Source organism: Dermacentor silvarum, chromosome 5 (genome assembly GCF_013339745.2).
Source record: "Dermacentor silvarum isolate Dsil-2018 chromosome 5, BIME_Dsil_1.4, whole genome shotgun sequence".
Taxonomy (NCBI): domain Eukaryota; kingdom Metazoa; phylum Arthropoda; class Arachnida; order Ixodida; family Ixodidae; genus Dermacentor; species Dermacentor silvarum.
This window is the reverse complement of record NC_051158.1, coordinates 144,223,463-144,249,905: the sequence shown is the minus strand read 5'-3', so window position 1 is coordinate 144,249,905 and position 26,443 is coordinate 144,223,463. Positions and strand designations below refer to the sequence as shown.

The following is a 26,443-nucleotide window of genomic DNA, read 5'->3' as shown; positions in this document are numbered from 1 at the left end:
TAATGAATGAAGCCGTAACAAGACTGATCTCAGAAGCAGCAATTGACGTTGGAGGCAAGGCACCAAGGCAACCAGTAGGTCAGCTCTCGCAAGTAAAAAAGGACCTAATAAAGGAACGACAAAACATGAAAGTGTCAAACTCAAGAGATTCGATAGAGTTTGCTGAACGGTCAAAACAGATCAACATGAAGAATGTAAGGGATATCCGAAATTATAACGTGGAAAAGATTGAGCAAGCAGTAAGACATGGACGGAGCATGAAATCAGTCAGAAGAAAACTTGGCATAGGACAGGGCAAGATGTGTGCATTGAAAGATAAGCAAGGTAATATCATTAGCAATTTTGATGACATAGCAAAAGCAGCGAAATAATTCTCGACTGACTTGTACAGTACCCAGAGCCGCCAAGCTACTTTCATTCGATGTAGTGGTGAACAGGATATAGAAGCCCCTTCTATAACTAGCGATGAAGTTAGAGGGGCCTTGCAAGACATTACCAGGGGGAAAGCTGCTAGAGAAGATGGAATAACATTAGATTTAATCAAAGTTGGAGTAGATATGCTTGAAAAGCTTGCAGCATTTTATACGCAATGCCTCACGACTTCAAGTGTACCAGAGAGCTGGAAGAATGCCAGTATTATACTAATCCATAAGAAGGGAGGCATTAAAGAATGGAAGAATTATAGACCAATTGCTTTAGAGTAATGGTAGTAATGGTAATTTTGGCAGCACGCCGTCGATGGCCTTAATACCGTTTCTTTTTTCTTAGCAGCTCTTCGTAACACGCTGCTCCTCGGGAGTCATAACTATGTGTTGCCTACACATGTCGGTACTGCAACAACAATTAAATCAGTTGCTAGGCTGTTTTCTTTAATATATCTGAAAGGCCAGTGACGTGACTCCCTACTTCGCAACGCTGCCGCAGCGCACGCAAAAGCAAAATTCACTGGGAAATGTACGTGGGGAGCGCTACGTGATTCGCATTGTTATCTGGAGCGCCTTATCATCAATGATGTGGTTTGCATAGTTGATTTGTGTGTGTTGTATTGTTGTGTTGTAAAACACAGCAAACCAATTCTGTGTTGTATGTTCTATGCATCACAACAAAGATTGTTTTCACTTGTCGCTTGAATCACTGAAAGTTTTTTTTTTTTTTTTTAATCACCGAAGGACGTTTTTTCCCGTGAGGACGTGCCGCGAAAAAGTCCCGACCAATTTGACGCTAACAGCTACGCTGTGAATGGACAACGAAGCAGTGAAGCCCATGCATGGACTCACAAGATGGGCGTGCGAATAGAAAGGTCCGCTTATTCCAAAGGTTTCAAAGGAATAAATCGAGCGTGCTGCATAGCGTGCGCACGGGATGCTCTCCGTCTGCTAGCATTGTCGGCAGAAAAGAGGTAGCGGGCACCGTTCAGACAAAGAAGCACATGTTGTCTGCTTACGACACGGCTGGGCTCCATAGAGTCCGAATAGTCTTGTCGGCCCGACGTGGTTGCTCAGTACGAATGGTGTTGCACTGCTAAGCACGCGATCGTGAGATAAAATCCCGGCCGCGGCGGCCGCATTTCGATGGGGGTGAAATGCAGAAAAAGCTGTGTACCTGCCTTGGGTGAACGTTAAAGAAACCCAGGTGCTCGAAATTAAACTGGAGTCCTCCACCACGGCGTGCCTGTTAATGAAGTCGTGATTTTGGTACGTAATACCCCAGAATTTTTACAGTTTTGTCAAGTTGTAATGAATTCCTTAGAGAAATACATCTTACTTTATGGAGCTAAATGCATGAAACAGTGTCGGCATGGATATGATTTTCTAGCAACAAATTGCATGCGCATGGTTAACGTCCTGCATCAAACAATTCTGTTAGGACGGCTGTTATAACAATAAATGACTGAAGCGAATAGCGCAGGTATAGTGCTTACTGTAATTATGCTGTTATTTCAAGGAACGGCAAACTTTTAAGCTCTTTTTAAAGGAAGAAGTTGTGCATCCTTCGCTTGTGTAGTACAAATCTAGCATTAATGCAGCTCCACTAACGTGAAACCTGCTGAAGTGCGAAGCAGTGATGCGCCGGTGTTTCCCTTGTTTTCCATGTATTTATGTTGTTTTATGCAGTGTTTATCTTGTGTTTAGAAATCTATCATACGTTTTGACACCTTCGGTAAATCACAACTGGTGGAAAACCACCGCGTATATGGAGCCAAACCCCTACGCGCATAGACCGAAAGCCTGTGCTGATGATAGTTAGAGGCCATTTTAACCAGTCTCTGTTAATTATGCACCTAATGCGTGAATATTACTATCTTTTAAATTATTCTGGATCATCACAGTGTGTTTTGAACCGGTTTTAGTGAATTCTGCACTTGTGTTAAACCTGTTTTTAGCACTTGTTTTCGAGCGTGATCACGACCGATCACACGCGACGGACGCCTATACGACAGCCCCTGGCCCCTAAAGTGCTTCGCACTTAAAAATCCGGCAGAACCCATCTCAGGATGACCGTCGATGGTATTGAGTTAGCCGTGATTTGATATATCGACACACTGTATTGCTACCGTCGAAACTACTTATGCACGAGGCCTGTACAGCAGCGTGCTTCTTTCGTGCCTCTTTCGTGCTTCCCTAGAGCACTAGCTCACAGTCATGTACAGTGCCGCCGCTATTAAGCCTGCGCATGGCCTGTGAAACAGTGCTGCCAATTCAGTGTTTTTGTTTTCGCTATGTTTAGCGGCTTCTTGCACTGCCAAGCGGTAAAATTTATTTGCTTGCGGGCATCGAGTTTTGCCGCAGTGTTCCTGTAATGTTGTATTCGTTTTTGGCGGTACAAGAACTTATCATTTTGTTTACAGTAGTGCGTGCTTCAAGTGTCGCAAACCTGCAGAATATTTCACGTGCCCTTGGTAGTAAGAGGGAATAATGATCCCCCTCCACAAACGCCATGAATGCGTCGCATTTTTTTTCGAGAATGTCCTTATGCGCCCTACGAAATATAGCTCTAGCACTATAGGTTGCTCGAAGCAGCAGTAGTCTTCGCCATTTCCGCAGACACGCTGTTGGTGATTTTCCCTCGTCAAATGACTCCGGTTAAAAACATAAATAATAAATAAGCTAGTTTCGCGTTATCGGTAATCGTGCTGCCAAACGTGTTTTCCGCCTGCTCAATAAGATTACATCGAAGTTAAACAATAGAATGTCCACTGAAGGGGGGGGGGGGGACTATTCTTACTGTACGGGTTGGATCCGAAGGAAAGATACATGCGGCTTCACTTGCACGCTGTCCGAGCAACTTCTCCACAAGATCGGCGCAATGACGGTCTATGGAGTCATTACTGACAGGAAACCTAGGACCAGTCACGCCAGCGAATTAGTATACACACAGATGGCATGCGACCATACCAAGATAAAACAGAGGACACTTTGAGCAATTTTAATCGCTGCCCGGGAGTTCAACCTGATTTTACGCCACTGGTTGCAGTTTACGGAAGTGCTTTCTTTTTGTTTCGTTTCGCAAGTGCAGTCACACAGAAAAGCGCCTAATAATACTGATCATTTATATTTTTTATCCCATTATCGATAAGCCTTTGCTGATGAGAGTTAGGGGCGATTTAAAAATTTTTTTGTTAATTATGCGCTTAATGCTTGCCGAAATTTGTGGTGCGTGTCAAGAAGCTAACCAAGAAAGAAAATTTTAAAACTTTCTTGCCGAGGCTGAACGCGTGGTGGCGCAGACCAGTGCGGACGTCTCCTCACCGCCTCCGTCTTTTTTCGCTCTTTTCGATCTTGTACAGATCTTGTACGATCTGTACAAGATCGATTGTACGTACGTACAATCGTACGTACGTACAATCAAGATTGTACGTACAGATCTTGTACAGATCTTGCACGATGTACAGAGCAGAACACTGGGTTTTCAACCCAGTGTTCTGCTCTGTACTTGTGCATTAGGCGCGTGGATACCTGATTTCTGGACTTTGCGTGCGTATTTGCCATTTTTCGACTGTTTTCTGATCGGAACGCCGCAGGAGAGGCCGTTCAGGTTAGCGGCGTCGCCGCTTCGCCGGCAGTTAAGCCTAGTGACGAGTAGGGCGCTTGATCGCCGCTATCCCCGAGCAGATGCATGTCCAAGTGGAAGGCGAAGAGATCGAAGAAGAGGAATTCAATGATGCGGGTTGGAATTTCCTGCGCGGCAAGTACCCAAAGCAAGGAATCGCCGGGCGCCAACCCGACGAATGTTCTAGAGGATATGGTGGCGGTTTTGGCGTGCCTTCCCGCCGCAGCCGTTCAACGCTGAAAAAGCGGGTGATTGCGTCCTCGCGCATGTCTAGCTTGCCGAAAGATCACCGACGGATCGTCGTACGACCTCGGGATGGTTTGGATATCAGAAAAGCAGGGCATTACAAGGTTGCTGAGGCAATCATGGCCGCTGCGAAGATCACTTACGACGCTGCGGGGGAAGACGTCGTCTGCCCCAACGTTACACAGAATATCGTCGTGGTTAGTACGCCGCTGGAGAAACACGCGAAGAATTACGTGCGCATCAAGCAACTCAAGGTTGATGAGAAAGTGTACAACGTCAACGCCTACTACCCCGCAGGTGACGGCTACTGCGACGGTGTTATTCGGAAGGTGGACTGAGAAATCACCGAGATGGAATTCAATACTATGATAGTGCATTCTGGGGAATCTGACAGCCATGCAAGCCAAGCGCATAAAGGACTCTGGTACCGTGGTCATCGTCTTTGAAGGATGTGAAGTTCCGAATCACATCAAGTTTGGAGGTGTTCTTCTCAAGTGATACCTGCATAGGCGACAGGTGGATGTGTGCTACGTATGCGCAGAAGTAGGTCATCGAGCCGATATATGTCCGACGCCGGAGAAGAAAATCTGTCGTTGATGCGGGGTGGAAAATCCCACGTATACTGACACGAGTGTAAAGCGAAGTGCAAGCTATGCGGAAACGGTCACCCGACGGGGGATCGAACTTGTACACAGCGTCGAAAAGAACGTGCGACAGCGACGAAGAGAACGGATTGAAGAGTAAAGACGGGAACGACAACCTCCCGGGAGAGATAAGATTTTCCTCCCATCGAGGAGCCGGGAGACCAACGGCGGAGCCAGAGCACTATTCCTCGCTCGGAGTCGGCTGGCTCTGGGTCGCGATCAACCTCAGGGCCTGGTCATCTCCCGCCGCAAGCAACATGGGCGCAGAAGGGTGGTAGTCTGAAAGCAGAGCAGGTAAGTGGGGTTAGTCCTACAGGGCAGCCGGGCAGTGAGGAACTGAAACAGATCGGGGAGGAGAATTCTCTTATAAAAAAGATAGTAATGGCACTTAAAGAGGAGATCGGAACGCTCAGGGAAGCTTTGGAGGAAACTAAGACGCCGGCTCCTGTTGCTATGGTGACTTCGAAAAGACCGGTAGGTCGTAAACACAAAGCGGTGGGTGATGTAGCGGTTTCGGACAAGGATGGTTTCGAATCCTTTCGAGAGACTATGTAAAAGTCGCTAATTGAGATCACCAGCGTACTCCAACAGCTTCGAGCTCAAGGGGAGCTCAAGAATCATAGTGCTGATCACGGTAAGTGACTTACAGCATTGGAGGCTAGGGCCGATGAGGTCCAAGTAATTAGACGAAATGAGGAAGGCCGGACGCCACTTCTTTCTTTTCCATAGCCTAACGTTGGGGCAGACGGAAACTGAAAATCTCGCAGTGAAAATGGCGGGGCGAAATAAGCAGCACCCGGCACTCCGCGTGTGGCAGTGGAACCGCTGGGGATCTCAAAGAAAAAAGGCGGCGTTGTGCAAATTTATTGGAGCTAGAGAAGACAAACCGCATGTCCTGTTGCTGCAGGAGACTCTCCTAGGGGGGCTTACCCTGTCTGGGTATGAGAATTTCTGCCACAGACAGGATGATGACAGTGGGATAGCGGTGTGCGTTTCAAAGCAAACTTCGGCTCTTGTACATCACGATCTCGAAAACCAATTTAAATCGAAATATCAGTGCATTGTACTTCTCCCCGAGTGGTGACTGTTCAAGGGGTTACTAATTTTACATGTTTAGAGTTCCCCGAAACGTTTGCAGGACCGTTTTTACACACTTAATTCAAAGGCTATGAGGCTCGGGAACCGCGGTGGCATTCCGCTTTTGGTGTCTGGAGATTTCAACGCGCAGCATACTGCGTAGCGGTATCTAAAAACTACAAGGAAGGGTGAATCACTTTACAAGAGCATACATGACTTGCGCATGGTTATGTTGATTGATCCCCGTTATCCATCGCGAATTGGCAACTCGGTTTGTAGGGACACCACATCTGAGTTAACTTTTACAAATTTTCAGAATTACTGCGAGTGGACTAATTTATATGAAAACTTAGGTAGCGACCATTATATAATTGAAACTACACTCTGTGGGGACCCCTTTGGTCCCCCTTCTCCAGTTCACGCGCGCATTGGGCCATTCGCCCGTGCGGTCGCTGGGGACACCCTGTTCCAGCCTCATAGTGGACAGCGTACATTCCTCGCGGCCGCTGGCGCCGGCGCGGCGCGGAGCCTGCTGCTTGCGCGCGCGGCTCACGTTACGCCGTGCGCCGCGCGTACGAACAGTGCCGGAGGAGCGGGCCCCTCTCGCCCTCTCCCCGGCATCTCTCTCTCTTTCTTTCAGCAACCAAGATATACGCGGGCGCTTTCGCCCGACAGGGACTGACTTGCGGTGCTCTTGGCTGTCGGACGTGAGGACCCGCTTGGCCCCGCGCCCCTCTGAGCAAGGCGGCCCCCTTTTGCGTGGCGAGCCTGGCTTGGAAGAGCCTGTGTGGCGGAGCAGACTTCCCGGGAGCGGTCACCCGTAGTCTGCGGCGGCCACTCTAGTACCGTAACCCCTGTCCTGTACGCTAATTTTGTACCTTACAGGGAATAAACCCCCATTCGTTTGTGCCACGGCTGGAGTCGTCTTTACGCCTTGCCGGTGAGTCAGCGAACCCGCCGCGGCGCCCTTTTGTGTGCACTGCGGAGTGGGGACGAGCTACGTGTCTTCTTTTTAGACCTTAGCTAGTCGGGACTGCGGGCACGGTAGCCCGAAGCCCCACATAACTGGCGCCCAACGTGGGGCCATGGCGGGGCCAGTGGTACAAGGCGGCACCTCTGCTGCCTCCACATCCTCCCTGGCGCGGTCAAGGCCTTCGTTACCCCAGCCAGGTTCCCGGTTGCCTTCACGGCGTCATGTCGCTACGTGGACCTTCCAATCCGGCTCCGAGGCGCCGATTTGCTTTGTGTCGGCGAAACGCTGGAAGGAGCAAAGAAAGGTGGAGAGCGGCATGAGCGAGCTAGAGACTCCGCGCGTCTTCCGTCGCCGCACGGTGTCAGCCATGGTCGAAGCATCGGGCGGAGCAGCCATGGCGCCTGACCCATCGGCGGCGTACTGTGAGGTGTGTGGTGTGCTGCGCCTGTGCCGGGCCCATGAGGCCAGTAAAGTGCACAAGGTATACGCGAAGAAGACGGAGCCGGCCGCCGCAGAGCCGGGGACGGATCCAGCCGTACAGGAGCCAAAGAAGACGGACCCAGACGTCAACGAGGCCCTGTTGCGTTCCGTCGTCGGCGCTCTGGCCTCGGACCCTGCGTTCGCGGCCACCATCGCAGCAGCTGTCCAGCAGGCGACAGCGCTGGCACCCCATCACAGCTGTGCCCATTCGCCGTTGGCCGGAGACACAGACCCAACTGGAGAGAGCCTTGACTTTGATATTTTCGGTTGAGAAAATAAAACAGGTCAGACGTCAGCTTTGCCATTGATTCCGGTCGGCTCCCTTATGAGCCGGCCCGAGTCTTTAGGAGGGGGGGATGTGGGGACCCCTTTGGTCCCCCTTCTCCAGTTCACGCGCGCATTGGGCCATTCGCCCGTGCGGTCGCTGGGGACACCCTGTTCCAGCCTCATAGTGGACAGCGTACATTCCTCGCGGCCGCTGGCGCCGGCGCGGCGCGGAGCCTGCTGCTTGCGCGCGCGGCTCACGTTACGCCGTGCGCCGCGCGTACGAACAGTGCCGGAGGAGCGGGCCCCTCTCGCCCTCTCCCCGGCATCTCTCTCTCTTTCTTTCAGCAACCAAGATATACGCGGGCGCTTTCGCCCGACAGGGACTGACTTGCGGTGCTCTTGGCTGTCGGACGTGAGGACCCGCTTGGCCCCGCGCCCCTCTGAGCAAGGCGGCCCCCTTTTGCGTGGCGAGCCTGGCTTGGAAGAGCCTGTGTGGCGGAGCAGACTTCCCGGGAGCGGTCACCCGTAGTCTGCGGCGGCCACTCTAGTACCGTAACCCCTGTCCTGTACGCTAATTTTGTACCTTACAGGGAATAAACCCCCATTCGTTTGTGCCACGGCTGGAGTCGTCTTTACGCCTTGCCGGTGAGTCAGCGAACCCGCCGCGGCGCCCTTTTGTGTGCACTGCGGAGTGGGGACGAGCTACGTGTCTCCTTTTTAGACCTTAGCTAGTCGGGACTGCGGGCACGGTAGCCCGGAGCCCCACAACTCTTGGCAACTGTTGCAGGCAGCAGGAAATACGCTCAAATAAATTGGGATCTTTTCCGCGATATTCGTACTGACGGGGCTGCTGGGAGAACTTTGCGGATTGGAAAGAAAGCTTATGCAGGGACGTTAAGAGGGCCACAAAGATCATAGAGACGCCGCCAGAGATCGCGAGCATGGATAGCAAACTTGCCGACCTCTTTTAGGCCGAAAGGGCCTTAAGGAGCGCTGGAAACAGAAAAAGCTCAAACGGCGGTTAAGGCGAAGGGTCGCTGATATTAACGGGGAGATCGAGACTTACTCCGTGAAGCTCGAGAGAGCGCGATGGGAGGAGACGTACAACATGGTAGATGGGCAAATGCGTGTTGGGGGGAAATGGAACTTACTTAAGCATCTGATGGGACCCGAAAAAAAGCGAGAGTAGTCAGCACAGGTTGGTTGACCGTATAGTGAGCGCGGCTCTCAGAGACAGCTCTAAAAAGGAAGTTTGCAACATGCTTGCAGGCAAATACTTGCCGCTTAGAGGAGTGGACCCCCCCCCCCCTCCCCTTCGCAGCTGCTCCTTTGTAGCGGGCGGACGCAATCCAAGCTTGATGAAAACATTACCGCAGCTGAAGTTAGAATGGCGCTAATTGATCTCAAGGGCAGGTCGACACCCGCAGTGACCAGACCACGACTCTGAGAAACCTTGATGACGCTTCGATTGACTTTCTCACCAACCTTTTTAACCACCACTGGGCCAATGGCACTTTCCCCGAGGAATGGAGACATGCGGAGGTGGTCCTCATCCTTAAGTCGGGCTAAAAGCCCAGTCTTGACAGCCTCCACCCCATCTCACTTACATCTTGTATTGGAAAGGTCTGTGAGCACGTTGTCAATAACAGATTATCTGCGTTTATCGAAGATGAGGCGCTCCTCACTCCGAATATGGAGGGTTTTCGTCCTCATCTCTCAACGCAGGATGCGATGCTTCTCCTTAAATCACACATCTGACGATAGAACTCCCGATGCCAGGGCTATACTTGCTCTCGATCTGGCCAAGGCATTTGACCACATATGTCATACCAACATATTGGAATCCATAAACGACATGAACGTGGGTGCGCGGTTTTATCATTTTGCTGCGGCTTTTCTCAGTGAGCGAACGGCCACTCTTAGGTTCGGGGAGCTGAAGTCGGAAAGCTACGAATTAGGTTCGCGTGGAGCCCCTCAGGGGCAGTTGTCTCCCCACTTGTTTTCAAAATTGCCATGGCTGGCCTTGCTCGAGAACTGGACGAATTCGAGGGCTTGGAAAGTGCACACGACGCGGATGATATCACGGTTTGGGTCCGCGGTGGTGCCGTAGGGCACCTTGAGGACAGATTGCAGGAGGCGGTCAACATATTTGAAAGGAACATCAGTCAGATGTGCTTAAAGCTTTCAAGTAGTAAATTGGAGCTATTAATATACAAGCCCACCAGAAAGTGACGGCGACCCAAGGACTGGGTCCCCCCAGAGGAGGAGGATGGCACATTATTGACTGCTAATGGGGATACAATTCCCAATATTAGCTGTATCCGAATATTGGGTATGTTCATCTCAGCGAATGAACAAAACACGGAAACTGTACGTAGATTAGAGCAACATGCTGCGGCTACGCTTTGCCACATTATCAGAGATTCTAACAGGAGAGGAGGCATGAGGGAGGGCAATCTTCTTTGCCTCTTTCATGGCTGTCTCATGAGCGATGTTCATTATGTTGCGTCTATACATAATTGACTCGCTACTGAAAGGGAGAAGCTGATTGTACTGATCCGTAAAACGGTTAAAAGAGCGCTCGGCCTTCCAATCTAAACTAGCATGGAGGGGCTGTTAGCATTGGGAATTGACAACACGCTGGATGAAATTATAGAGGCTCAACACACGGCGCAGATCTCTCGCCTGTCGGTCAGCCTGGCGGGTCGGGAGATTGTGGCGCGTGCCGGAATTCCTATAATACTACAGGAGGAGCAGATGACCTCTCTTGGCTCTGCCGTTGGACAGGTACTCGTGGTTAAACCAATTCCTAGGAATATGCGCCCTCAATTTAACATCGCAAGGCGTAGGGCTAGAGCCAAGAAAATCTTGGAGCAGGTACAATCAAACTCGGGATAGTCGACCTCCACGGAGGCAGCGCGCACGGATAGGAATCGTTATGTGGCCGTTGTGGTCTCTGAGCGAGGTACATGTCGGTATGCTTTGTCGAGGCAGCTTCCCCGGCAATAGCTGAGCAAGTATCCATCGCACTAGGGCTTTTTGACTCCACCCGTTATCATATATATTCTGATTTCGCCGGTTAGAGCCTTTGCCTCTGGCACGCTCTCACCGCTTGTCCCTAGGATTATCAGAGGTAGGGCCATCACTACACACGAGATTATTTGGTTCCCGGCCCATATGGGCTCCACGATGGACGGCATCACCAACTCCAACGAAATGGCCCACGCCCGGGCGCGAGGGCTTGCCTGTTGCGCGGGGCTTCACGGCCCTGGGTCGTTGGACCGCTCCGCCCCGCCCGTTGGCAAGCCCCTGGATGGGGATGCGGCTGATCGAGGGTGGTGGGACATTGTAGCTACATTCCACGACGTCACTTCGCATTATCGCTTGGGTCGTAGGGTCTTTCTTCCACCCCATTCGCATCTCACCAGGGGACAAGAAATTACGCTCAGACGGCTACAGACAGGGGTTTACCCCGGTCCAGCTAGCGTTTCGCTATATATGAATATATCTCCTGACTGCCCGGACTATGGATGTCTGTGTACATTTGAACACATGATGTGGGACGGCTCCCACATGCCCAAGGAACTCAAGGCGACAATCATCTCAAGACAAAGGTTTTATTCCGTGATCAAAAGCACGGATGGTCACCGTCAGCTTCGAGCAATCCAAGGGGCCCACGATGCCGCGGGCAGGTACTCCCTGCCTGTCCCACCGTGGGAGTGGCCCGCAGGGGGGTCCGGGTCGGCTCTCCTCCCTCGGTCTTCAATAAAGTTATTTATCCATCTATCTTGCCGAGGCGGGATTCGAGCCCGCGTACCACCGGTCCCAAAGCAAGCGCCGTAACTGCTTGGCTATACAGCCACGCTTGCAGAACATGCATTTATGGGAACCATATGATTGCGTTTGAGCGTCTTCGCCCACAGATGGCGCGTTCGTACGCTCGCGCTATGCGAGGTGAAGAGGTTTTGCGCGCTATGAGAGCGAGAGCGAGAGAGAGAGAGACGCATTCATGGAGCGGGTCTCCTGGAACGTGTCTGTGTTGAAAGTTGCGCTATTCAACGCGCAGTGACCGCCGTAAGTCCGAGACGCGCGAATAGGACTTATCATCATCATGAGTAATAATATGAAAAGTTTGCGCGCACTTCCGGAAAATGCTGGGCTACGATCGCCCAGCTTCGCTGTTTCAAACGTTGCGCGGCTGAGTGCAAGGTTAAGCTTTTTTTCCCCATTGTCTAACTTCGTCCAATTAATTGTGAAGGTCAGTGTCAGGATAATTTTTTTTCTACTGCGTTTCACGTAAACACACTAAAATACGTTTTGAACACGATTGTGATTGTTGTTAGCATTTAGTGGATTTTCAACGGATTTTACATGCCATTATTCCGGATTTTAGATTTTCTCAGGCCTGGATCAACGGACGTTTTTATTTTTAGTTGGCAGCACTCCTATGATATCAATAGCACTACCAATGGTAGCGAATGCTGAGAAACGCGTCATGCAGCAACCTGTCAGTTTCTTATTACAGCGACTGTCATCACTGACCCGTAGACCTTCTTTTTGGACGCGCACCGACATCTAGTGGCACTGCGAGAAGTAGGCGCGTGGCACCCCATAGACGATAAGCGTGGCGCGTCGGTGCCTGGGAACGCTGAGAATTGTTTCTTCGTTTGCCGCGCACGCAGCGACACATATTCCGTGACCCAGATTGACGAAAGTTCATTCAAGAGCGGCACATACCCAATGCATTCAAGGCACAGCTCGCTAAGAAGTCGGGGTGAACGGCGTCCAATGAAGAGTGGCACATACCCCGCCTAATTGAAGTGCAGCCTGATAATGCATCGGGTTGCTGTCCTTAAGGAATCATCGTGACGGGGGTTCGATCCCGCTTCACATCGGATAAATTGAAGGTATCCTTTTCATCTTTGTAGAGCTTCACACACCTACTGGCACATACCCATTGACCAAAGTTTTCATCAAAGAGGTTCATTGAAGACCAGCACCGACAGAATGGTACAAATCCAGTGCGCCAAAGTTTAGGAAACAAGACAAGACAAGCATCTCTTGTCATTATTGTGGAATTATACGTGCACCTCCGAGAAGTCGATTATTTGTCCGTCCGCGATGGACGCTGACCACCTCGGACGTCTGCCAGATTCGGCGACGACAGCGGTGGCCGCGTCAAGAAAGCGGACTGGCCGTCACAGCGACTCTGACAGCGAGGACACCCATATCTACTCCCTGAGCAGCGAGGAGGCCTCCGACGACGACTTCGAACTTGTGAGTCGTCAGGCAAAGAGACGCAACACCAGGACCTCATCGTCCACGAGCACATTGAATGAAAGACCACAACAGAGGCCTGCGACCAACACCATCCTCTTCGTTCCTGCTGAACCCAACGGGAACATGAAACGCCTCGACAGGCAAACCGTTTCTGTGCTGCTAGAGGCGCTGGTGCTGAACGAAACTATCGGCATCAGAAGAAACATACGCAAGAACGTCCTGGCAATCGATGTTACGCATGGAGCCGCACTGAATACCCGGCGCAACGTCAGCGACGTGGATGGAATGAAGGTCCGTTCCCACATCTCGCTGGGCTCTGACGTCGTCACCGGTATCATCTAAGATGCAAACGCCGCGATTCCCAGCTCCGGCATGGAAGTTCTTGTGAAACCAGCCAACGAAGCTGATGTCATCGCGAGTGTTACCCGCCTGGGCAACACACACTGTTTGAAGATAGTGTTCAAGGGAGACTCTCTACCTTCATATGAAAACGTGGGTCACTTTCGACATCCTGTGCGGCCTTTCGTATCGAAGCCACTACAATTCCTCATATACATATAGCTGGGTATGCGAGAAGCGTATGCGAGAATGCAGCAGTGTGTTCTCCTTGGCCTGAAATACACTCCGCGGATGATTGCAGAGCCACTGTTCTTAAATGCTCGAATTGTCATGGGCCTCATGAAGCTTCGTCAAAGGATTGCCCAAACATGAAAGAGAGGCTGGCTGTATTAAAACAAATGGCGAGAGACCATTTGTCTCACCGAGAGGCTGCCAAAACCATCAGAAAGCGGTGATATCGTCGCCGACGTTCCTTAAAGAAAGTCAGCGCCTCTACCGCGTTTGTCGCATATCCACCGGCTCCAACTCCCTCATGCTCATAGGAACCAGAATGCTGGAAAACGTGAGACTGCGGCTGATACACCTTGGCCTAGGTGGCCAACACCACAGCCGCCCGTAAATTCACAGTGCATATCGGCAACCACTAATGCTCAACTTCCCGCCGATAAACTGCCTAAAGAGGACATACAAGTGATCGCAATGATTCGATCAATGATAAACGCCATTCGCGTGCTCCTAGGCAAGCTAAAAACGCCGTCAGCTCAAAGTGCACTACAGGTACTGGATGCTCTAAATCCAGTACTTGCAAGCCTTGAGTAGACACCATGGCTCGTCCAATACTGTCATTTCGCACAGAGGTCAGACAAGCTTTGATTTTACAGTGGAATGCCATAGGCTTGAGGTCCCCCATTTCATCCTTCCGTCAATATATTTTCACAAATCGGATTCCCATATTCGTGATTTGTGAACCAAACGTACTTACTCCCATCAAACTGTCAGGATACGAACCATTTTTATCGTCGACGTGCGGGGAGCGCAGCAAAATTGTCGTTTACATCCGCACGGATTTTACGTATGCCCACCATGCAGTACACCCACATGATGACAATCAGTATGTCTGCCTACGTGTAAGAAAGAAACACGTGTCATTCACACTCATTGGTGTCTGCTTATCGCCGTCAGGACGATTTGAATTTGTTAGACTGCGAGACATATTGTGAGATACCAGTGGTTCTTGGATTATAACGGGCGATTTCAACGCACATCACTTACTCTCGGGTAGCTCGGCAATTAATTCCAGAGGCAGGAATCTGGTGTCATTTGCCAATGATCACGAACTTTGTGTGATGAATGATGGCAGTCCTACATACCTGCGAGGCCTCAAGTACAGCAGCTGCCTGGATTTGACTTTGGTATCACGATGCTTCAGCTCTTAAGTACAGTGGTTTTCATACATAGAACGCATGGAAGTGACCATATTCCCCTTAGTTGAAGATCAGGGGGCTAAACAATTCCTCCTCGTCGAATGCAGTACAACGTATCGATTGGACTAAACTTAAGCTACATATGGAAAATGCATGCAGAAAAGACCTCGGCCATAGCCTGGAGGATACCATCTCAGAAGCAATGAGAGAAGCTTCATGCCTCCTAACGTTGACAGCGAAGCGTTCCCAATTTGACGCAGAACTGGAGAGGCTAACGGCACTTCGACGACGAGGTGAAAGGAGATACAGGCGCACGAAGGCAGTTTGTGACCTGATAATGCCACGAAGAACACAGAAGAAAATCCAGCGCCGTTTGGACAAATTGCAGGAACAACGTTCGAAGTCCTTTTGTGAATCACTGGACCCTCGTAAACCACTGCCATACATCTGGAGGATAGTTCGTCGCCTCCGCTCGTCTCCGCAACAGTGACATCCTTTCATGGCCTTAGCCCTACATCACTGCCAGACGCAACTTGAGGTGGCAAACGATTTTTGTGCGCGGATCGCTGGCGTGTGTGTCACCACAAACGCCGAAGATGTTAGTGTCGTCCCTGTGTCTCGCGTCCCAGAAATGGACTTTCCATTTACTATGGAAGAACTTGATGCATCTTTGGCTGCTTCTCTACGTTCATGTTCACCAGGGCCTGACGGCATCACCTACGCAGCTCTTGCCCATCTTGGACAAGAGGCCAGGCAAGAGCTGTTGAATTACTACAACCGCTCATGGCATGACAGAATTTTTCCTCAGCAATGGAAGTAAGTCGGCTTGTACCGCTACTAAAACCAGGAAAGTCGCCTTTAGACCTGTCATCATATCGCCCTATTGCCCTGGTAGTTGCATTGGGAAAGTAATAGAAAACATTATCCTTACACGCCTAGAATGGTACCTTGAGCGCCACAATATGTACCCTGACTCAATGACAGGCTTTGGGCAAGGCAGGTCTTCAATAGACAATGTTATCGACCTCACAACGTACATACAGCAACAAAAATGCCTCAAGCGCATATCAGTCGCATTCTTTCTTGATGTGAAAGGGGCGTATGATAATGTCACACATGAAGCGATCCTTGAGTTGGAGGCTGTTGGAATCTGTGGCCGTAGGTTTCAATGGATCAGAGACTATTTGACCAGGAGGTCCTTTGCGCAGACCGAAAATGGCCCCTCTGCCAACTATATACCTAGGCCGGCATCCCACACGGCGGGGTATTGAGCCCTATTCTCTTTAGCCTAGCTATGATTGGCCTTGCTGAGCTATTACCGAAGACAATACACCCGTCAATCTACGCCGACGATATTTGTCTTTGGTCTTCTGCGGTGAGTCGTCTTTAAGTGCGTGCAAGAACTCAGCGGGCAGCCACCCTAACTTGTTCGTATCTCCGAAAACAAGGCTTTAGTATGTCCATCGAAAAATGTGCGCTCATCGCCTTTACGCACAAACCCACGACACCGTACCCTGTTTATCTCAATTAGCCAGGCTATTACATAACAGAAGTCTCACCGCTTCTTAGGTGTGATTATCGACAGGAACCTTTGATGGAGCCCCCACTGCATCTACCTGAAGCGGAGACTAATTTAGATTGTACATACAATGAAGTTCCTGTGTGGGAAAACTTGGGGAACGTCGGTGCGGTCCATGCTGCAGTGGTACAGAACACTGTTTCTGGCCTTTTTACGATACAGCTTGCGCGGTTTTGGCGAACACATGCAAAACAAATATTCGTACCCTCCAAAGTTTGCAAGGCCAGGCTCTGCGGACATGTCTTGGACTTCCACGATGCGCCTCGACTCATGCAACAATCATGATTTGCAAGAGACTACTTCGTTCCAACATACATCACGGTTGACAACCTCAGAGCACACATTCGACACCTGTGTCGCGTGCCTAGTCATCACATTGCTGCTTTGCCGGCACAAAGACCTCAGCCCACGTTTTCTAAACTTGTTGCGGCACATCAAGGCTGCCTTCCATCGGGATTTACACCAGCAGCAAGACTACTGTCATGCCCATGGTGTTTACGACAGCCACAAGTAAACCTCACAATTCCGGGAATTACGCAGAAGATCTGTCATTCCACGGTAGCTCTACGACAGTTGACATTATCATTACTGAACGATGCATGTGAACTAAGAACGAAGGTTTACACTGATGGATCTATCTCAGCCAATGGTTCCACAGGTGCTTTTATCATCCCGGGCTTACATGTCACAAGGATGTTCAAAGTGTCCCACATAAAGACCTCTACGGCAACAGAACTTGTCGCCCCACGTGCTGCTGTTATTTACATCGTACAAACAACACCTCGAAAGTGGGTAATATTTTGTGACTCCAAGGCAGCCCTTCAGAGTCTGCAGTCAGCATTATAAGCAAGACACATGAACAACTGGTGTTTGAGACCAGAGAGGTTCTCCATCAAGCCCTCATGAATGGACATGACATCATCTTTCAACGGCTGCCGGGGCACTGTGGCATCGTCGGTAATGACATCGATGATGATGCCGCCCGGTCAGCCAACAAGGAAACCCTGACAGTGCCTATACCCTTATCAAGGACAGAAGCTGCGAGGGGTCTTCGCATACTCGCTCAAACCGAGAAAGAAACTTCATGGAGCAGCCCGAGTTTTACGAACTGTTGTCTCCACCGGCTGGATCTTACACTGAGGCGGCAGATTCCATCGAAATTCCCCTGCCATGATGCAACGTTACATTGCCGCCTCTGGCTAGGGGTGGCTTTTACGAAAGCGTACTCATTCCTTCTGGGCATGTCCGACCCACCAATCTGTGACTATTGCAACTAGAGCACTGCACGGGCTCGGGCTTACCCGAAAGCCCGGGCCCGGCCCGGCCCGTGGGCCGGGCCGGGCCGGGTAGAGCAGTTTTTTCACGGGCTCGGGCTGGGCTCGGGCACGGCGTGCGCTTTTTGACCCGGGCCCGGGCCGGGCTCGGGTTTTTTGACGCGGGCCCGGCCCGGGCTCGGGCTTTCTGCGAGTTATTCTCGGGCTTCTCAACTCTGAAAAACAGGTATTTTTCGGTCTCGGGCCGGGTTCGAGCCGGGCTCGGGCCGGGCTCGGGCTTAAGGTAAAGGGGTGGCGGGCCGGGCCGGGCGGGTAACGTAGATTATTTCCGGGCCCGGGCCGGGCCCGGGTGTCGCCATAAAATTTTGATCGGGCTCGGGCGGGCCGCCCAATGTAAAAACGGGCTCGGGCCGGGCCCGGGCCACAAAAATAGGCCCGTGCAGTGCTCTAATTGCAACTGTGAGGAGACGGTGGAACATGTGTAGTGTTTTTGTCCTCTTTATGAGATCGATCGCGACATTCTGCGGAGTGTGTTAAACCGATTAGACAGCAGACCGTTTTCAGAGACAAGATTCTTGGACCCTGGCCCCACGCGTCGCAGGCTTACAAAGCGACACGGGCATTGTTACAGTTCATGAAGTCGACTGGCCTCAGTGACCGATTGTGAAGTGTTCGACAACCGCACGTGTTCATACGGAGAGTACTTTCTTCCCTCTTTCTCCTTTCTTTTCATCCCTTTAAACCCCTTCCCCCGTGTAGGTTAGCAAACTGGACGTGCGTCTGGTTAACCTCCCTGCCTTTCTTTTCTTCTTTTTCCTCCTCCTCCTCCAGTGCTCGAAGCAGGCGCTAAAGAGTTCCTTCTAACAGTGGCGCCTACTTAGTCCCGCATCTACAGGAACCTATGTCGGCGGCAAAGAGGTTCATTGAAAAGCGGCACGTATGTACACCTCACTTAATACTTCTGACCCAAGCTTGTCTGACGGTTGGTTTCAAGCCATGTACCTTAATCACAGCAGCCCAGTGCGATAACTATTCGACCACAGACAACCCAACGACCCAGGTTGGTGGGAAAACGAATTGAAACATACATAGAAAGATAGATAGCTCTGGAAAGTGGGTGCAGTACCCTAATAATATTAACGCATGAGAAATTACATGTACACAGTTTCTTGGTTTCTTTAGTGAGGAATTCAGTAAAGAAACAGTTAGTGGCCTAGTTTTGATGCAGTAGCCATTTTGTTTCACATCGTTCACTCTCTTTTTGCACTAGCACTCTGCAGCGCTATCATTGCGAATGGAGTTCACTTTGTGAAAATAAGCGCTGCTTGCGCTAACCTACCTGCCACGTGTTCTTTGATCTGCTGTGCAATGGGGCCGCGTTCCTCCGCCTTCCATTTTGGTCGCAGGACAACAATGGCGGCTGGTGCCCCTCCGAGAATCGGGTGCGCCACACCCAGCACGGCTACTTCGGCCACCCACTCAAGCTCGAGAACGCATTGCTCCACCTCGAAGGGTTCCACATTGGTGTCGAAACACTTGATGACGCTCTTCAGCCGCTCGGTCACAAATAGTCGCCGAGAGTGGTCGTAGTAGCCCACATCACCTGCGCGCACACTCTGCGTCACTCACCGACTTCCTACTACCAGTCACGTGACATCGTAGTAGCCCAGGTTCTCTGGGAACATACTGCATCTAAGTGATGTCAATCTTTCCACAAATCACATGAAGTTTGATGCTTGCTGAGCCGCGCTTTATTGCGGACACAGCAGTCTACACAATGTGATTGCAGGAGCAGGGCTATATTTGCAGATTCCAATTGGCATAAACGTTTGATATGGTCACATGGCATCCAAACCTCATTAGAGTAATGCAGCTACTGTTGTATGGTTACTAAGGTTCAGTGTGGATTCGACCTGAGTCTGCGGTTACGTTATTCCATAATTAAAACACTGGAAGTTGAGAAGACTATAGAATAGGCAGGCTGGACAGGACTACAAATGACAAGAAAGTAGCAGCTTCAATACGTAAAGTTTGCTTATATACTGCACAAAATGCCTCACATTTGACACGCAGTATCACTAAACAGAAAAGAAATCCTGTGGAAGCTATATCACGACGACTGTTCACCTTATTCGGATTAAAATCAAGCAACGTACAGCGACACACCATATTACTGAAGATAACTTTCTTAATCTGCAGTGGTCATTCTCGGACTTCCATTTCTTTGGCTATGTGCGTCTTGCAGTGTCTGCAGAATGGGCCTTCACAGCTATAGCGCTTGCTTTCTGCGGTCGCCCATGACTATCAAAACATGACTACGACTGACACCGCATTGCCGACAATGGAATGACGAAGACAGAATGACGTCGACGAAACGACGAAGGCGCGATAACGGCAATCACATGACGAAGACGGGATGATAATTCCCAAGGGCTGCCAATGGTATAACGACGACAGGGCGACGACGACGGCCTTATGAGAATGGCATGATGAGGAGTGTATGAAGACGATGGCCTGACGAAGACGGTACGAAAAGAATTGGTTAACGAAGCAGGAATGACGAACAGAGGTTGGCAAATGCCCTGATGTTTATTTTGCTCCCTAACCCTCACGCCGCAAGCACCGTGGTCACTTCAACCTCAGCCTCAAGTTGAAGCATTTGACCTTTGTCCTCACCTATAAAAGTTGACCGTCCTCACCCTCAGCACAGAAAGCTGTACTCGCCGCCCGGCCCCTCACCCTCACGCTGAAAAGGCTACCATCCTTATTTTACCTTCGGTTTGCTTCAACTTCCAATAAACCATTTGCTCGATCCGCGAGCTTAGTTTACAAAACTGGGGCCCGATTCACAAAAATTTTCTTAAGCTAAAACTGTTCGTAGAAGCGGATGTCAGCCAATCGTGGTGTTGGAGATATCATTAGCGAAGGCGGCTGGCCAGTTGCAAGCAGCACTTTGTGAATTTGGTCCCTGATTGTCTAGTGCAATTTTTATTCTCAAAGTGTGCCGCGCTGCTTCGCTTTCAGGTGCTTGGCCATTGGTCGGCAAAATAAACAGTGCTGACTCCGACTCTCACAAATTCTATTTTTGCTTAGAGCTCACTCGGACTCAGAGAAATCGAAATTCTACTCAGCGGGGATCACTCCGACTCAGACTCAGTAGAATTATACTCAGGCGGGATGACTCGTACCACGGTGCAAGAATAGACAGGCGTCTCAATGGCACCATCTGTAGAACGAGTTGTCTGCAATAATGGTCGGGCTTCCTCGCTTTGCCGGCAGGAGCGCTGCAGTGTTGGAATCTCTTGATTGAAGCCGAAAGGAACGGACGTACAGGCGTATGTGCCTTCTCAGCGCAGCATGAGCAGCATGCCGACGCGATCACTTTGTTTTATTTGATATTTCGCGCGTTTTTTTAGGAGTATTTGGTTAGCCGAGTAACCTTTAAAAATTATTTTCAATGGTTTTCACTATCTTGGTATTTTTTGCGTTGATATAAGTAGGTAAGAAATCATTGCACTGTTGTTACAGAATAGGGTTACCTTGTACTGCGCCTTGTTAGTACAAGATGACGGTTGGTACTAGCAAGAATCCACCAGTGCGCTGTACTGAGTCCGAGCATTCTTAAGCGTTGGAAGAAACCCGGCTTGCGTCGGTACGCGAAGTGAACGGTGCAGATTTTATCTGTAGGATGTGTGTTAGGCTCGCGGATAGACAATCTAGAGCAGGAGAAGGATATTAGCTAAGCAGGTTGAAAAGCTGGAAAAGGAACTTAAAAGCGAACAGCGGCACAGGAAGGAAGTAGTAGAAAAGCTAGCGAACGTAGAAATAAAGCTTAGGGCCACCATTCCGTAAGGCAATGATGAACGCATCGATGCGAGTACGGCGAACGGATCTGGCTCCGATGCGGGAACAGCTAAGGAAATCGAAACCACCACGCCGGAAAGCAGTAGTGGAAACGTCAGTGGTGGTCACGACGGGGCTACCTTTGACTAACTGGCCACGGTAGACAAGTAAGCGCAGGGTTATGATAAGACAGGAGGGGAGGGCGTCACTGCCCCACGTGCAGCTGTCGGTGACGAGGAGCAGGACAATCGTCGAGTTGTCGTTGTTGGCGATTCCAACATGCGTAAAGTAGAACCGGCGATAACACAGAGCGTATGCGCAGGCGAACGAGTCCAGGTTAGCGCGCTTCCGCGAAAACCGATTAGAGGGGTGATAGCGAAAGCCAAGGAACGCATGTGGGACACATTGGAAGAGAGGCACCTTGTAGTGATCAGGGGCGGAGTGACTGACGTACTCCAGGGACAAGGGGCAGGGATCACGAAACAAACAGCCAAAGGGTTTACCGACCTGCGGAATGTTTCAAAGGAAGCACAAATTGCGCAGTGCACAGCGCCAGAGGTTGAAATGAGGGGGTATGCAATTGAAATTGACGTTCTTGCAGTAAACAGGGAAACTTGAACTCTAGCTAAAGTAATGAATTTTACGGTCATTGACATCAACCGAGAAGTGCACCGAGCAGGCCGCGAAGGCGCTTTTGTGCGTGACGGGATACATTTTAGCTAAAGTTTAGCAACACCGGCTGGACGTCGATTCCCAGCGCGAGCTGTAGCTTTTTAACACGAAAGTGTTTTATGCCGGGGTCAACCAAGACTTCACTGACGTATTTCCGTCACGGAAATACGTCATAGAACATAATACAAAGAAAGAAACCAGAAGAAAAAGTTCCACAAACATGCAAAATTTGGAAATCGAACCCACGACCTCTCGGTCCGCGACGATAGATCGCCGAGCGTTTAACCCATTGCGCCACAAACGCATTTGCAGAGAGCTACACAGACGCGCCTTATATATCTAACACTCCTCCGTGTACCCGCGCTCTTGCTCAGGGCGGTGCCGCCGCCTACGAGCAGAAAAGAGAAGTACTGCATTATGACACTAACGCGCACCGACAATGAACGCTTCGGTGGTCTCAGCACTGCGACGCCTCGATGCCAGCATTCGAAGGGACGCTGGCATCAAGAAGCACTACCAACGCCACCTAGGTGGCGTTCACCGTACTCAGCACAGCGGAGCGTGGCCTCCGCAATTAGCTCTGAAAATGTTTCTGAAGTTGATCGCGGAGGCTGCAATTACGACGCGCTGTACGCGCTGATTTGACTCGGTGACGATTCAGTTACGTGCTTTGTCTTGCGCGTTGTATTAGTGTGTCAGTTACGTGCTTCGTCTTTCGCGTTGTGCTAGCGTGTGCAGCGTAGTGCAGCTTCCATATGCACGACGGTTGCTCATGGTCATCGACGTTGGTAGTCGTGATGGAGGAGACGTGCCACCAGGCGTCAGCGTGGGTGCATCAACGCCTAAGGGCGCTTTAGCCACAAAACACCAATAGACATTATATATCAATGTGCAATAAACATTACACTACTTCTGTGAAGACACGTTTCACTTTCGTGTTCTATACCGATTCCTATATAAGAGGGATCAACCACATTTTTTAGGCAGGCCCCAGGCAATCAGGAAGCAGGATTAAGTATTGAACGTAGCGAAACACCAGTAAAGGGCGCAGTTACACGACCAGGAGTTAGGAAAGGACTGACAAATGATAAGAATAGGGAAGGTAAAATTTGCTACATTAACATGCAGGGTGGTCACAAGCACGAAAAATGGCGGGAAATTCAAACGCAGCTGAATGATGAAGTGATTAGCGTGTACCCCTTGACCGAAACGCTTCTTCGAGATTTGGAGCAGCCGCCTGTTATTGACAATATTGTATGAGAAGGGTGCAACAGAATGAACGGGTCAAGGAAAGGCGAATGCATAGGCTTACTAATTAGGCGAGTTCTCAAGTGGCAAAGGGTAAAAAAGAGATGTAAGGAGCATTTACGGATTAGCGGCCCACGGCAAGGCAAAAAGACGTGACTGGGGGTAGCTTACCCATGAACAGGTAGTGATAGCAGAGAAAAAAATAAGGAGTTTATTGATTGCATGAGAAGCATGAGAATTAGTTCAAGAAATCGAGCCAGGTGATGTCATTGGGAGATATGAACGCGCACGTGAACGATTTAGACGAATATACTGATTACAGCGGCTCTCTAGTGCTGAATCTCTGTGATGAACGGAACGTCATAGTCGTTAACAGGGAGAATAAGTGTTATGGACAGGAAACAGGCAGTCATGTATCGACTACGCTTTAAACTCATAAATTGTCTGCGAACAGCAACACCAAATGATAATAGACGAAAATGGAAAAAATAGCCTCTGTAGCAATCATAGACGTTTAGCAGTGTGTCTGTGCATTAAAGTTTGGGAGAAATGCCAACGCGGAACATGAACCAATAGCCTCAAAATGTTTAAAAATGAATGAATATCAAAAACAAAGATCGCCAAAAAACATAAACAAGTAAATGAGGCTTTTCCTACAGCAGTATGGGAATATAAGGAACTGGTAGACGTTATGCAGCTGGAAATAAGGCAGACATGGCAAAAGAACTTGTGGATTGGAAACAGGAAACCCCGTTAAGTGGTGGAACAATAAAATAAGACAAGCAGCTACAGAAAAACGTAAAGAGGCATCTAGGCATCATCGAGAAGCCAAAAAGTTGCGATTACACGAAGAGGCCCTCCTAAATGGAACACATGCCGAAAAAAGAAAAAGGTGGCGAGTAAGGTCGTGCAAGAGAAAGAGAAAATTAAATGCGCAAGTTTACGTTGGGTGCATAACATTTACAAAAGAGACAAAGGCGCCCCAAAAAGATTCTGGAACCTTATAAACCACTCGTAGCTCCAACTAAAAAGTCGAAAAACGCTATAAGGGATGAAGGCGGTAAAATCTACGAAGGAGACGATGCGCTTTGGTACATCGCAGGCGTTATTAGGGATAACTTCGGCACGAGAAAAAGCGTAGTTCAGATATATCACTGGTCAACTATTTTATATTGTACTATCTGGGTGACATTTCTAGTGGAAGTGGATCCAGCAACAACAGAGAGGCTTGAGAGATCAAAATTTAGCATAGAAAGCTTTTATTTGAAAAAGGCAGCAGAAAATGTCCCTAATAACACGGCCGCAGGATCCGATGAAATCCCAATACAGCTAATCAAAAACTTCGATCCAAAGAGCAAGGCACTGCTGACTAATGTCATAAAGCAAGTGATTAGAACGAAGAATACTCCGGTTGGGTGGCGCGAAAGCAAGATGAACCTCATCAACACAGGTAAAGGAGATAAGGATAAGGTGAGCACGTACAGGCCAGTTACAGTGGCATCGATGATATTGACGCGAAATAAGTTGGCACGTTGTAATACCATCCCCTACTAAGACGATGTTAGTGGTTGCGCGCGCGCCCTCCGAGGATCAGCCATTGCTAAAGGCAGACGTTTTTCTTTTGGCCAATCTGTCGCTGGTCAACTATTTTAGATTGTAATAGCTGGATGACATTTCTAGTGGAAGTGCTGGGTACGGTAGATTTTAAGATCTCCGGAGCATACCCCAGACCTAAGCCCGGCGAGTAGTTTGGCCTAGCTTACCCCTGTGCATGTACATGTACGTACCAGTCGAAGTCTCCAGGGACTCCAGCCACAGCACGGTCTGCTACCCGAATGAACTAGAATGACGAACCAACCACGTGGCCGCATCGCACGTGGCCGTCAATAACACTCGGACGCCGAATCTTTCCCACAGAAGTGCTTCAGAGGACGCCGATGACTGGCTTGAACATTTTGACCGGGTCGCCAACCTCAACGACTGGACCCACGAGCGTAAGCTACGCTACGTGTACCTAACTCTGGAAGATTCCGCAAAAACACGATTTGAGAACCACGAGGCGACACTGACGTCATGGGAAGAATTTCGTTGGTAGTTCCTCAATGCCTTCGCCAGGGCGGACAGGAAGGAGAGGGCGCAGTTAGCAATGGAGGTGAGAATTCAAGGCCCGAATGAGCGAGTGACAGCGTACATAAAAGACATGAATCGGCTCTTCAGAGGTGCGGACCCTTCGATGACTGAAACAAAGAAAGCGCGCCACCTTATGCACGGCGTCAAAGTGGAAATCTTTGCTGGTCTTATTCAAAACCTGCCAACGAGACTTGCAAAGTTCCATGACGAAGCCACTACCATGGAAAAGGCCCTTCAACAGCGGCTCAGGCAATGCAACCGCGACGCCTTGATTTCAAGAGAGCTCTCTGCCGTTACCCTCGGCAACGACATCGGCGTCTTGCGAGAATTCATCAGGGCTGTCATCAAGGAGGAACTGCAGAAGATACAGACGACCGCTGCCCCTGTGGGACAACTTTCGATTGCGGAAATGCTGCGCGCCGAGGTCCGACAGGTCGTCCTTGTTCCCGCACAGTACGAGGCACCAGAGCAGGGACCGCGTGCTGAAATGAATTACGCTGAAGCAGTACTCCATCCACCACCTCAAGTGCATACATCATGGTACACCCCGGTCAACAAATGGACGTAAGCTTCTGGCCTCGCAGTTCACCAAACATCACCGAAGCAAAAACTAGGAAGAGCGACGTCCGGCGCACCACAAACTACAAGCACCTTTGTTTGCATTGTGGTGATGCCGGGAACATCTGCAGGATGTGTCCTGCACCTCGTCCACAACCTGCTTAGCAGCCGGCGGAAATATAGAGTTTCTTCGCGAATCATCGCAAAGTTTATCAACGATGGCACGAGCCCCGTTTGTCATCTCCTGCTCGTTGCAGGTCACCATCACCTAGCCAAGCCTCCGCTCGCGGCGCTCTCAGACGCCGCTCGCCTAGCCCAGTGGGTGGGAAAAAGTGAGCTCAGCGACCTCCTGAACGAGG

General features: G+C 50.1%; 1 protein-coding gene across 1 annotated transcript in view; it reads right to left on the bottom strand.

The window, feature by feature from the left end:
* The window catches only part of LOC119454469 (uncharacterized), a 124,272-nt gene that overhangs the window by 1,067 nt on the left and 96,762 nt on the right, over positions 1-26,443 (bottom strand). Inside the window, exon 10 of the mRNA XM_049668515.1 lies at positions 18,973-19,138. Coding sequence (XP_049524472.1) covers positions 18,973-19,138 — 166 coding nt within the window. The remainder of the gene's footprint in view (positions 1-18,972; positions 19,139-26,443) is intronic.